The sequence below is a fragment of the Galeopterus variegatus genome, unplaced genomic scaffold (assembly GCF_000696425.1).
Source record: "Galeopterus variegatus unplaced genomic scaffold, G_variegatus-3.0.2 Scaffold229, whole genome shotgun sequence".
Lineage (NCBI taxonomy): Eukaryota > Metazoa > Chordata > Mammalia > Dermoptera > Cynocephalidae > Galeopterus > Galeopterus variegatus.
The window spans coordinates 260,818-273,673 of NW_007726340.1; the positions used below are offsets into that span (position 1 = coordinate 260,818).

The following is a 12,856-nucleotide window of genomic DNA, read 5'->3' on the forward strand; positions in this document are numbered from 1 at the left end:
GTGGGTGGGATCCGACCCCGCGGGCGGGAGCGCCACCGCGCTTCCCAAGCGGCGCACTATCCAGTGCGCCACCGGGCCGGCCCAAGGAAGAACTTTCTACACTGGGGCTGTCCAGGAGGGGAAGAAGCCACCTCGTGAGGCAGGAGGCCATGCAGGAAGAGCCTGGCATTGGCAGGGAGCGCCACCGCGCTTCCCAAGCGGCGCACTATCCAGTGCGCCACCAGGCCGGCCCAAGGAAGAACTTTCTACACTGGGGCTGTCCAAGAGGGGAAGAAGCCACCTCGTGAGGCAGGAGGCCATGCAGGAAGAGCCTGGCATTGGCAGGGGTGGGCACAGCTGGCACTGGGTAGCCCTCCAACTCTGCTTTCTGATGCTAGCACCATCACACATCACCTGGGCTCCCCCAACCTTCTGGGTGCTTAGGTTTTGTTCATTCTCTTGTTATTATAGAGACACAAATGACTCTCTAGTATTTAGTGTCCATTTGCTACAATAGTCACAAAATGTAGCTTTCAAAAAGAATTTTTAAAAGCTCGAGCTTAAATTTAAATTTAACAAACTTCAGGGCTGGCCAGGCCCATGGCTCACTTGGGAGAGTGTGATGCTGACGACACCAAGGCCATGGATTTGGATCCTACATAGGGATGGCCGGTTCGTTCACTTGGGAGAGCGTGGTGCTGACAACACCAAGTCAGGGGTTAAGATCCCCTTACCAGTCATCATTTAAAAATAAGTAAATAAATAAATTTAACAAACTTCAGCATTTGATAGATGCTCCTTTCCTAACTAAAGTGAAAAACGTTAATAAGCAAAGCAGCTGATTTATGTTGAGGGTAACTCAGACAATGTCTGCAGGAGGAGTTCTCTCCACAGACTGCTGTGCCAGAATCAGGAGAGTTTAGACAGCCAGGCATGAGCAGCAATGCGGAGAACTAATTCTAGAATCTTCGGTAGTGACACAATCATCTCTGGTTGGTTTACAGAGGGTAAACACATTGGAATTCCTCAGCGCTAAACAAAAACTCATCATCACCGTGGTCAACCAAGCCAAAAGTCCATTATGACAGGTTGAGCAGTAGATTTCTGAAAACCCGAGACTTGTGTGACAACCAATGGAAAGACCCCAGGACAACCTCTAAGTTGCCATGGAGTGTTCACTACTGGTAAATGAGAATGCTCCACACTTGACGGTTAAGAAGGGAAGGAGCCTGGGTTTTCCAGTGATGTCCTGATGGTACTTAAGTTAACACTGTCCTGTGTCTGTTGGGAGCCAGGATGAAAAGCGACAATGTGGTCCTGCCCCCACGGACCAGCCAGTGGGAGGTGGGCCCCAGGAATGGCATCTCTGTCTCGGGCCCGCCCTGGTGCCAGAGCTGACTGCTGGATGCTTCACAGGGTTTTCTCCAAGTAGAGGTGATCAGAAAGGAACAGTGGACAGCAGATGGACAGATGGAGGGAAGGATGGGGGATACTGTGCAGATTCTGATTGCTAAACAAAGTTTTGGCTGGAACTCTGGGGACTGCTCTCATCAGATAACCATTTGCTATTTAAAGGTGGGTCAGACAGTACCTAAACTCTCCTCCGAAGGAGATGGAACCACAAGATTTTTATGTAGGAACAGGCCTCAGTTTGGCTGCAAAGCCCCAGATCACTCCTAATAGAAAATGAGGCCTCTGGCGCCAGGCGTTTCACCAGTCCTCCAGCAGTCCCTGGACGACCCAGCGCAGATCAGAGATTTACTCACCCAGTGTTTCCGATCAACGTCTTCATCCGCGTCCCACTTGCGAGTTAAGAAAGGGTGTTTTTTGCTGATTATTTCTCCTTCAAAGAAGGTCGTAAGGGTTGGATACTCCTATGATAAAAGTCCAAATATCAAAATAAGATGTTGAATGAGAGTTTCACCTTTTTACAAAGGAGGAATCGACCCTGCTTTAACTTCTTCCCAGTACCTTGTCATTGCCAACTGGCAATTCAAACCCGAGTTAGACCCGGCTGATTTACCAACAGCTGTGGAAATGAATCTCAATTTGGACTGTCCAGATAGTGGAGGGTCTCTTGGACTTTGCCAGAAGCAGAGAACCCTTCTTTGACTTCATTTGTTATGTGTTGCTCTCTCAGAAAAGAATTTGGATGATTTCCACTACAAGTAAATTCTGAATATTCTATCACACAAAGAAGATTATGACTTAGTAGATTTTGCTTTCCAATGTATATACCCTAAGAGGCTCCAAAATCACAATGTTTACAACTAAGTCTCCCTCAAACCATGGACCGTTCCACTGGTGCTCACACTGGCTCAGTTGTTTGTTTTTTTATAAAAAAAATTCTTCAAGTTTCTAGGGGTGTATTTTTTGGGAGAATACCTTGATATAATATGGTTACATTTAATTTTATCATATGAACTGAGAACAATTTATATGAGGGAAAATATATGTACATTATGTCCACAAAGTAAAATCACAACCATTAAAAAACATGCCACTGAAAAAAATAAGGAAGCTGTCACATGCTGCTTAGAGTGCTCTATTAATTTTACTTGCTATTTGTTTATGTGCTAATAAGTAGGCACCAAAGATTTAGGGAAAAAATAATGAAAAATTGAAACAGTAAAAAAGTCTACTATTTCTCTGCACTTGTAAAAACCAACCAACAAAGCAACCCACCCCTCAGCCTGGCTTGCCAAGACCCTGGTGTTTCTTGGGAGCATGGTCATGAGAACCACTGGCCTGGCAACCTACAGATTACAGTCCTAATATCCCCAGGACTAGAGTTCCCATTTTTTTTCTTCAGAAAGCCCCTCAAACATCTACATATATTTAAAATAAATTAGTTCTGGTGGTTTTGCCACTTCTGCCAACTTGGCCTGAATGGAGCTCAGGACCTTCCTGAGATGCTGCCACAGCACAAGCCACTGTTTCAGAGGCTCCCAGGAAACAGTTGCCACCACTGTTTTAGGTGACTGAAGATGCCTGCTTTATGGTGACACTGCTGAGGCACTCTGTTTTCTTAACAGTGAACTTCAAAATATTATAAATCTAATATTCCCCCCAAACCACAACCCCCTTACCCGAACACTGTTGCTGGGTTCCTCACACAGATGTTCATATATACATGGAAGAAATTAAAAAGGAGAAACTTTCCTAAATGGAAACTTAATTTTTAAGGTATAAAAGAAACTATATTAATCTGCTTTAGGAAGGACTACTGAGGGAAAAGTTCCATGTAGGTCAGCACCTGATGAGATTTTAAGCTAGAAGCTATATATATTGTTTTCTAAGTTTTGAGCTTTAATATTTTTTCAGAACTTCCACAAAAGAGATAAAAGAACAAAATGATAAAATGTCTAATTGTATTAGGCAATTAAAATATTTATGGTTTAAATCCACAGTTTTCCTAAAGAATGATTCTGCACTGGCTTTTCTCTAAAAACCCTTTAGACAGTACATCAGATTGGTTACAAGCTACCCCCAAACTCTGAGAATTAAACAAAATAAATACCTAGTGAATGAGATTCAATAAGTACAGAAGTCAGCAAAAAGATAAAGTATTTCTCAGGGCAGGAACAAGAAATTCAAGCACCTGACAACAGCCAAATTTGGGGTAATTTACAGAGCCAAAGAAAAAATCCATGTCAATAGAAAGAGGGATGTCAGAAAAACAAGTCAGAGTAGGTGAGCTGTAGCAGCACCCCCTCACAAAGCAGGAGTGGGCTTCCTCCAGTGGGTCTAGCTGTGGTCGACCATTTAAGTCATCCAACCCACTCCTCTCACTGACTCCAGGCTCACCCAAAACTGTCTGATGATGGGTACCCTGACTTGCCATGTCTTCTAGGGGATTAACATTCAACTGGCCAGTAAGTCAATGAGAACTTCTGGAACATGCATGTACCTCGTTCTGTGAGTAGACTGGCATGTCTGTTTACACATTAGTCTCTAGTGAGTCTGGTTACTGTGACCTGTCTCCCTGGTTCTAAACAAGTCTAGCACAACCTCAGCTGGAGCTTCTAAACCCTTCCAAACCCATCTAATGAGTGAGTGGAGGGCCTAACTGTGACCCTCCCAACCCCCAAGGCTAGGCTCTTGGGGAAAGGTCCCCTCTCCCTACTGGCAGCTGGCTCAAAAATGCAAAGAGAATGTTATTTAATACCCATTTTTTATGATTCTGGGATTTTATTTCTAGAAGGCACACAAACTTTAAAGTTGTGCCTTTTTTAGGGGCCAGCCCGTGGCTCACTTGGTAGAGCGTGGTGCTGATAACACCAAGTCAAGGGTTAAGATCCCCTTACTGGTCATCTTTAAAAAAAAAAAAAAAAAAAAAGTTGTGCTTTTTGTTTGTGAATGTCAAGTAGCTAAGAGGCAAATTATCTCCAATTTAATAATTAATTTTCCACGCCGTGTACACGGGGAAGACAACTACTACAACTAAGACCTGAACCATTCATTCATTCATTCATTCATTCATTTATTTTTAAAAGATGACTGGTAAGGGGATCTTAACCCTTGACTTGGTGTTGTCAGCACCACGCTCTCCCAAGTGAGATAACCGGCCATCCCTATATAGGAATTCGAACCCATGGCCTTGGTGTTATCAGCACCACACTCTCCCGAGAGAGTGGCCCTGACCTGAACCATTTAAATAGTCTAATTAAAATAAACTATATACTTGATATTTGACAATTATAAATGGGAAAGCAAACAAAAACAGATAATACAGGTATAAAATTCATTTGAAGATTCGTTATAGTTTTCGGCATTTTACTAATTATCTACAGCAAACATATATTAGATTTAAAATTTTTCACAATGATATGTTGAACTTGTAAGAGAAGAGAACGGAACTGAGATTGCCGGGGGTGGGAAAAGTGGTGGCGGGGAGGAATTGGTAAAGGGCCACAAAAATTGATCACATTGTGTTATGATGAATATACTAATTATCCTGATTTGAACATTACATGCTGCACACAGGTATTGATATTCAACGCTGTACCCCACAGATATGTACAATCAACTATGTCCCAATTTTAAAAAAAGGAAGAAAAAACCAAATAAATAACAATTTTAAAGTTATCAAATAGATGCACAACGCCATGAATATACTAAGAGCCAATGAACTGTACACTTTAAATGGATGAACAGTGTGGTATGTGAACTGTATTTCAATAAAGCTACTAAAAAAAAGTTATAAAAAAGAATTCTAAGCACCCTGAGTCCTGAGGAGGCCTGAGGGGATCCCAGGAGACATGCTAGGTTTTCTCTGCTAAATGCCCCTGCCGAACACTCCTGACTGGCACAGCCCACCTTGGACAGGCGCACACTCTTCAACGCCACTCCATCTGCAGACCAAAGGATTTGCCAGGGGAGGGGAGTTTCCATGGCTCTGTTTAGAGCTTAGGACTCCCCCTGGGCTGGCCCACAGTGAAGGGCTGTGCCAGCACCCTGTCTTCAAGGGAGCCTGACTGTGGTTCATGGCTCAGAGGGGCTTCCCTTAGTAAGGCTTACTTGTTCCTGGTGGAGAGTTTCTGTACACTGTGTCAAGACTTCTAATCCTACTTATCTTTCCTATGCAGCTTCCTATAACCTGAATGACTGGTTTTGGAGTCAGTGTTAACACTCTAATGCACTGCACATTCTGCTCGTTTCCTTATGAAGTTAAATTTTTATACTCTGCACCCAATTAACAAATACATTTGGGTGGCTCACTCGGGAGAGCGTGGTGCTGACAACACCAAATCAAGGGTTAAGATCCCCTTACCGGTCATCTTTTTTAAAAAAATAAAAAATTAAAAAACAAACCCCCCCAAAAAACCCAAATACATTTGGCTGCCTAACAGTTGAGTAGTGTATTCTGTTTTACAATGTTTTCTCTCACCACAAACTCGAAGGTTAGAACCCATTTTTTTGTTATCATTTTCTACTCGTACTTAATTGGATACGTTTCTTCTGGGCGTCTGACCAGTACAGGGATTTTTTTGGAGGGGTGCAGCTGGCGGGTATGGGGATCCCAACCCTTGACCTTGGTGTTACAAGGCAGCATTCTAACCAACTGCACTAGCCAGCCAGTTGGATACTTTTGTGAAGGTAGAGATACCTTTTGTCTCAACAGACTTCATAGGAAATCCTCAACCAAACTTCTAATACTTTATAGAAAAGTAGGAGAACCAGATGTAATCAAGGAGGCCAAAACAACTGTTTCAAGACTGAAGCTAATCAGGGCTTTACAACAGTATCCCACATTTGTATCACATGCTGGTTGACCACTTACATTGTTTCCTCCCCCCAGGACTGAGTAGACAGAGCAGGGATTTTTAATTCTCACTTTACAGATGATGAAACTGAAATGAGAAATTAAAGGTCAGAGAACCATAAGGGGCAGAGTGAGAATGTCACCCCAGCCCCTTTCCCTCCTCTGTCCAGCACAGCAAAATACTGCTGGATCATCAAGACCAGGAGAACTGATAAAAGGCCAAAGGACACTGCAGCCAGGGCCAAGCCCGGGCACTCACGGTGGAGTTCAGCGGCCAGTTCAGTCACCTCCTTCCTCTTCCTGTTTACTCACTGATGGAAAAGGATGCTCCTTCTTACTTTCGAAACTCCGAGGAGTTCTGAGGTTTTGATGAACTAAGGTATTCAAAGAACTTAAAACCTCTGTTCTTGTATGAGTGATGCTTATCTCAGAGGGTGGTGGTTGTGTTCTTACAATTTTTTTTCCCCAAAAAAGGATTAAAAATAAAACCAGTAGTGTTGGTCGCTTTGTGACATATCTATAAACTTTCTTTAAAAGATTTGTGAATCTGTATACTTCCCAACAGGATACATCAAAACTGCCTGCTTTATGGTCCCCATATGGTAACAACACTTAGGGATAGTGTGCTTTAATTACGTCTCAAAGAGCTGTGCTTAGCCCTACAAGTCTGCTGAGCATGTCACAGACCTTCCAGGTCTAGTTTGTATGACAAGTGCTTACCTCAGTAAGGCCTTTAATCTTCAGGTACCCACAAAGGTAAGAGTTCCCCGTGTCGACGTGCTAGAAAAAAAGGACACATAGCCTGTTACAAATGGATGAACTCACTAGGGGACACACTGGAGGGTACTTAGGAAATCCTGTGAGGCCAGACCAGGTAAAGGAGGCCTGGTAGTCAGTGTACGCCCAGCACTGCCTAAGGCTTACCTAGCCTTTGGGATCTTCACGACTACTCCCTACACACATGACTCTTCTGATGAAGCAAACTGATCCCAGGACCCTCTGAACTTCCTTCAGCCAATTATCTCAAGACTGACATACCTTTCTGGAACAGTGAGCCCGCTCAAACCTCACTTTCTACACTGTCTTCAACACAAGTCTCCTGTTGATCTACAGACTTCGTGCACTGCTGGGCACAAGGTCTCCATCTGTAGCTGTACATGTGGTGTCACCCCAACTCCAGCTGCACTTTCTTCCTAGTCTTTCTATTTCTATTTGCATGTTGCTCAATCACTGGTCTAGAAGTCTACTTCTCCCCTATTATTTACACTGAGCACTGTCCTATGTTACTTCTTTATGACATGAACAGATTATTCAGGAACAGTCTCTTCTGGAGACTAAGGTAGTAAAAATTTCAGTTATGAACCAAAGTGCCAACTGAAAACTGAAGATCGTATGAATGCCTGCTCTGTCCTTCTCATATACGGATGCTTATGTTTCTTAATGAAAAGAGTCAGGAGCCTACAATAAAGAGGAATAATAGGCACAGTAGATTTTGAGGTTTAGCAGCCACCAATTACTGTTTGCTGAGACACTGATGGATGCCCCTCCAACAACCAATTTCCTCTTTTTCCATGCTGGTGGGGCCCAGATTTTGTGTTGGCACCTACCCTGGCCCCATAAGACCTGGTCGACCTTGATGGATCTAAGGCAAACATATGTCCCTGTCCCCTTGCGAGTCATCAGTTTAGGGGTGAGTGACCAAGTTCTGGCCAATCAGATGTATATGTAAGCCTCCGAGGTATGTCTGGGAAAGATCACTGGATTTTGAAGATGCGCATGAGGAAGAAATGGCTTTTCTTCCCCTGGTGGGGGTAGTATCTCCACACGGTCTCCAGTCCTGGGGCAGCTATCTAGAGATCAGGAGGAGAAATAGGCCAGGAAATACCAAGGATAGCAGCACAGAAAGATGGAAGGAATTGGGCCCATCATGGGTCCCCAAATTAATCAACCTGGCACCACGTCACCTCCAAACTCCTTGTAATGTTAGATAATAGGTTCACTTATTCTTTAAGCTATTTTGAAATGCAAAACCTGGTTACTTGTAGCTAAAAGCATACCAACTAGTACATTTCATCCAAATCTATACAGACTCACCCTGAATAGGCAGAGCTCCAGACTTCACTACAATTCTACAATTTGATTCACTTACAGTAAACCCCTGAATTAAAGCAGAATGAGGTAAAACGTAGATGCAGTGTGGTGAGATTTTAATGCTAAGTGGGGTCTCTTTTCAAGAAACTAGAAAGGCTTTGTGGCAGTTATCAGATTTGGGAACTTGACTACTTCCAATTATACCATAAATCAAAGACTAAGGCAATCCTTAAAAACTGTAATGAACTTAGTCAGCCAGATGATGTCAGCACCAAAGCAAAAGAGCTTCAATGAAGCTAAAATGCCTTCACAGTTTGGTGCTGGTAACAAAGGTATTCCATGTGAAAACTGCCAAAGCATTTTAAATATCCTCATCTGCTGACCTTGGCATTGGACATTATCTAAAACAGCTGATCTACACTAACATGTTTCAGGAAAGAACTTCTATTAAAGGACACAGAGCTCTAACCTGAGGCCTTAAATTTCATGTATTCAATTCTCATTGAATTCAATATAGTTTGGGGTTTCACAGCTGCCAGAAAGGGTATCAGGTGGCAAGGATACTTGCTAATAAGATTAAAAATTGAACTGCAAATTGGCTAACATTTTGCATGGATTATCACATGCTCAAGAATCAGAATTTCAGTGGCCTCAATTCCACCATGTGTCTCTCCCATTCTGCCCAGACTGATGTTGATAATGATTGGTAAACTCAAATACACCACAATGTGTACAGCTTTAACCAAATGACAGGCCAGCATCTCAATGAGAAAGATAACAAGGCAAATGTTTAGCAAGAAGGTCTCACAGCACAGCTGTGTCCAACAGCTGCTCCTTTTAATATTCCCTTCACAGTGACCCAGGCTTTGCTCTACTGTTGGGTTTCTTAGACGGCAGAGGAGGAAAGAGTAATCATAGTAGGATAGGAAAAAAAGAGACCCAGTCAGAACTTCGCAAAGGTTTGAGGAACTCTTTAAACTGGAATCTCAAAGTACTTCAAAAAGCATATGAAAAGGTGCACAACATCATTAGTCATTAGGGAAATTCACATCAAGACCACAATCAATAAGATACCACTTCAAACCCACTAGAATATGGCTATGATCAAAAAGATGAATGACGGCAAGTGTTGGAGAGGATGTGAAGTTGGAACCCTTCATACATGGCTGATTGAAACATAAAATGGTGCGCCCACTTTGGAAACCGCTGGCAGTTCCTCAAAATGTTAAACAGAGTTACCACATGACCCAGCAATTCCACTCAGCTTTCTGTCTACCCAAGAGAAATGAAACATATGTCCACATAAAAACTTGTACGCCAATGTTCATACCAGCCTTATTCATAACAGCCAAAAGGTGGAAACAACCCAAATATCCATCAGCTCGTCAGTGGACAAACATAACGTTTATCTGCACAACGGGCAGAGCAGCTCTAAAAAGAATGAAGTGCTGACACATGCTATGACACGGATGAACCTTGAAAACATGATGCTGGGGCCGGCCTGTGGCTCACTTGGGAGAGTGTGGTGCTGATGGCACCAAAGCCATGGGTTCGGATCCAATATAGGGATGGCTGGTTAGCTCACTGGGTGAGCGTGGTGCTGACAACACCAAGTCAAGGGTTAAGAGCCCTTTACCGGTCATCTTTATAGAAAAAAAAAAAGAAAACATAATGCTAAGGGAAGGAAGCCAGTCACGAAAGGACACATACCATATGATTCCATTTATATGAAATGTCCAGAATAAGCAAACCAGAAAAAAAAAAAAAAAAGATCAGCAGTTGCCTAGGACTGGAGGGGAGTGATGGCTACGGGATATGAAGTTTCTTTTTGGGGTGATGAAAATGTTCTAAAATTAGGTTGTAGTGATGGTTGCACAACTCTGTGAATATACTAAAAACTTTCAAATTGTACTTCTTAAACAGGTGAACTGTATAATATGTGAATTATATCTCAATGAAGCTGCTAGAAAAAAAAAGGAAGAAAGAAAGCAGGAAAAAAGCTGAGTTATGAACATAAGGCAGGAGAAGTATTCCAAGAAGCCCAAGTTGGAGAAACTAGTCCTGGCTGAAAAACCAGATGATGGGGCAATTCACATGCCGCTGACTAGTCATGATGGTGAACAAGCAGCTCACCAGTGCACATGCAGGGTGGAGTTACTTGGCATGACTACCGCCCCCACTGTCAGACATCCTACTCAAGTGGCTTCCAGCCACTGGCCAGGCTTCTGCTCTGGGCCACCTGAGGCTTCTACCAGTTCACGAGGAGATTGACACCTGACAGGAATTGAGAAATGACACACTAGTGACAGAAGGGAAGAGTTGCTGCAGTAACCAAAGCAGACTTCTCTGTGACACCTAGCAACCCTGCCAGTTCTCCCCCAACACATCTGAAACCTCAAATTAAAAAATGTGCACCAATTCAAGACCATTCCAAACACGACCCACCCAGGGATCTTACTCCCAGAATTTTACGATTAGTTGGGAAAAAAGCCTGCACCTTCATACTAGATTCTCACATTATAAGCAAAAGAGATCACCACATTAGGTATATAGTTATGAAGACAAATACCTCAGCCACAACAGTTTTTCAATTCAATAAATACCATGGCTCATGATACAATTGCAAGTTTATAGACCAAAGATATGATTAACCTGAAGATGTAGTTTTCAAAATCAAAAACACAGAAAACGATTTATTGTCACAAAACAGTAAGAAAAAGAGAGACTGATGAGTGCACTGCAGTTAGTAGTAGAAAGAACTAACTTTCCAAGACCCAATGTCTTTTGGGTGGGAGACCTACTTGACCAGGAGAGGCTAAGATTTAAAACAGAAAAAGGGCAAAAGGCCAGCATGAGGAACAGACACACTGTACGTTCCTGCCTCATACCTAGGAGTGGCGAGGCAGCATACAGAGCCTCAACGCTTCTGGAAGGGCTTTCAAGGGGACAGGTGTTTGGAAGGGTTTGGGAACAGCCTAGGAGGTGGGTGTCAGACTAAGGAAAAAGGGCAAAGAAGGGGAAAGTGTGTCCTCAGGCAGGCAGGGGTAGGTAGAGAGGAGAAACAGTTCTGTGAGGAAGAGAGATAAAAAGCAGTATTCACCACCGCTAATCTCCTTCGGCTCGGAGAAAGTGTCAAGCGAGAGGGGGTGAGGTACGGGAAAGAGCTGGGGCAGGTGAAGCTGTAGTTCCAAAGCTGATCAGGGACTGGCAGCAAGTACTCAGAAATCCAGGTCAAATGGGAGGAGGTGAGTGGACATCAAATAAAACTGGGTGAGTTAGATTTCCTAGTACCTGGGTAGCAGAGATGGGGAGGAAGCCCTGGGCCTGTGTAGATAAAAGTTTAGGACACACACACACACAAAAGAGGGTCCCTTGGAACCAGGAATGAACAAGACGAAAGTACGGGTGGGGAGGCTGGGGAGACTGAGAGCAAGCTGGAAGTGGCCACAGAGCAGGGGTAGGGGGTGTGAGAAGCTTGGGGTAGGAAGCCTGAAGGTGGGGGCAGCAGGGAGGAGCTGGGTGCCTGGACCATGAAGAGCATGAAGCAGTCAGTGGTGGTGGTGATGGGGGGGCGTCCCCAGGAAGCAGGATCCTAACAGACTGTGAGGAGCCCCACCAAGGGGCATCCAGCATGTGAATGCCTGGTCTTGAGGGGAGGATGTCAGGGTCTGAGGAACCAGTTGTGAGTTGGGGACTCTCAGCCAATGGAGGGAGGGTGCTCCCCACCTGAGAGGGCTGATCGAGCCTTCCCAAGGAGGAAACCCCAGGAGGAGGAAGGCCCCAGGGTCTGCGGATTCCTGGAACTGAGGAAAGGGGGCATGTCTCAGGTCTGGGAGAGTCTGAGAATCCGACCCGGGCCCAGCCATGGGGAGGGTCCCGAGTCTGGAGAAACCAATGGAGAGTCCTTCAGGGTCTGAAAGGGACTGGTGGGAGGGCTGATCTAGGGGCGACAGGTAACGGGAAGGAAGAACCCAGGCCAGAGAGGGGCCAGTCATGGGGGAGGCTTCCGGATCCTAGGCGGGCCGGTCACGGGCTTCAAGTCTGGGAGAGTGTTTGGGGTCTGCCAGGAGCTGCTCACGACAGGCCTCGGGTCCGAGGGGACAGGTCAGGGTCGGGGGCGCGGAGTGTAAGACACAGCTCGGTAGGTCCCGGGTGGGAAGTGCCGGGTGCAGGAGGCCCCGGCGGCGAGGGCCTGGTCCGCAGCTGCGGGCTCGAGGAGCCGAGGGCGGGCATGGCCCGTGAGCGCCGCGAGGAGGCCCTCGGGCCCCGGCCCGGCCCGGCGCTCACCTGCAGCACCACCTCTACGTCGTACGAGTTCCCCTTGCTCTTCTGGTGGCCGCGGAACTTGGAGCCGCTGTAGAGCAGGCTGGTGGCCACGCCGGGCTGCTGGGTGTTGATGGGCGGCGGCGGGATGAGCGAGGCCGCCGAAGCGGCCGAGGCACCGGCCGGCGGGGGACACTCGGTGCGAACCGGCATCGCGGGGTCCCCCGGAGCCAGGGCTGGGGGGAAGGGGAGAGGAAC

The 12,856-nt window shown here is 45.3% G+C and overlaps 1 protein-coding gene across 3 annotated transcripts in view; it reads right to left on the reverse strand.

Annotated features, from left to right (window-relative positions):
• GID4 (GID complex subunit 4) overlaps window positions 1-12,850 on the reverse strand; it is a 24,270-nt gene extending 11,420 nt beyond the window's left edge. For all 3 annotated transcript variants that reach the window (XR_550062.1, XR_550061.1, XM_008566225.1), the window contains exons 1-3: window positions 12,623-12,850; window positions 6,965-7,024; window positions 1,746-1,853 (exon numbers count right to left, since the gene is read on the reverse strand). Coding sequence is in view for 1 of the 3 variants with exons in the window: in XM_008566225.1 (XP_008564447.1) it covers window positions 1,746-1,853; window positions 6,965-7,024; window positions 12,623-12,811 (357 nt within the window). In the remaining 2 variants the exon portion in view is untranslated. The remainder of the gene's footprint in view (window positions 1-1,745; window positions 1,854-6,964; window positions 7,025-12,622) is intronic.
• Between the last annotated feature and the right edge of the window lie 6 nt (window positions 12,851-12,856).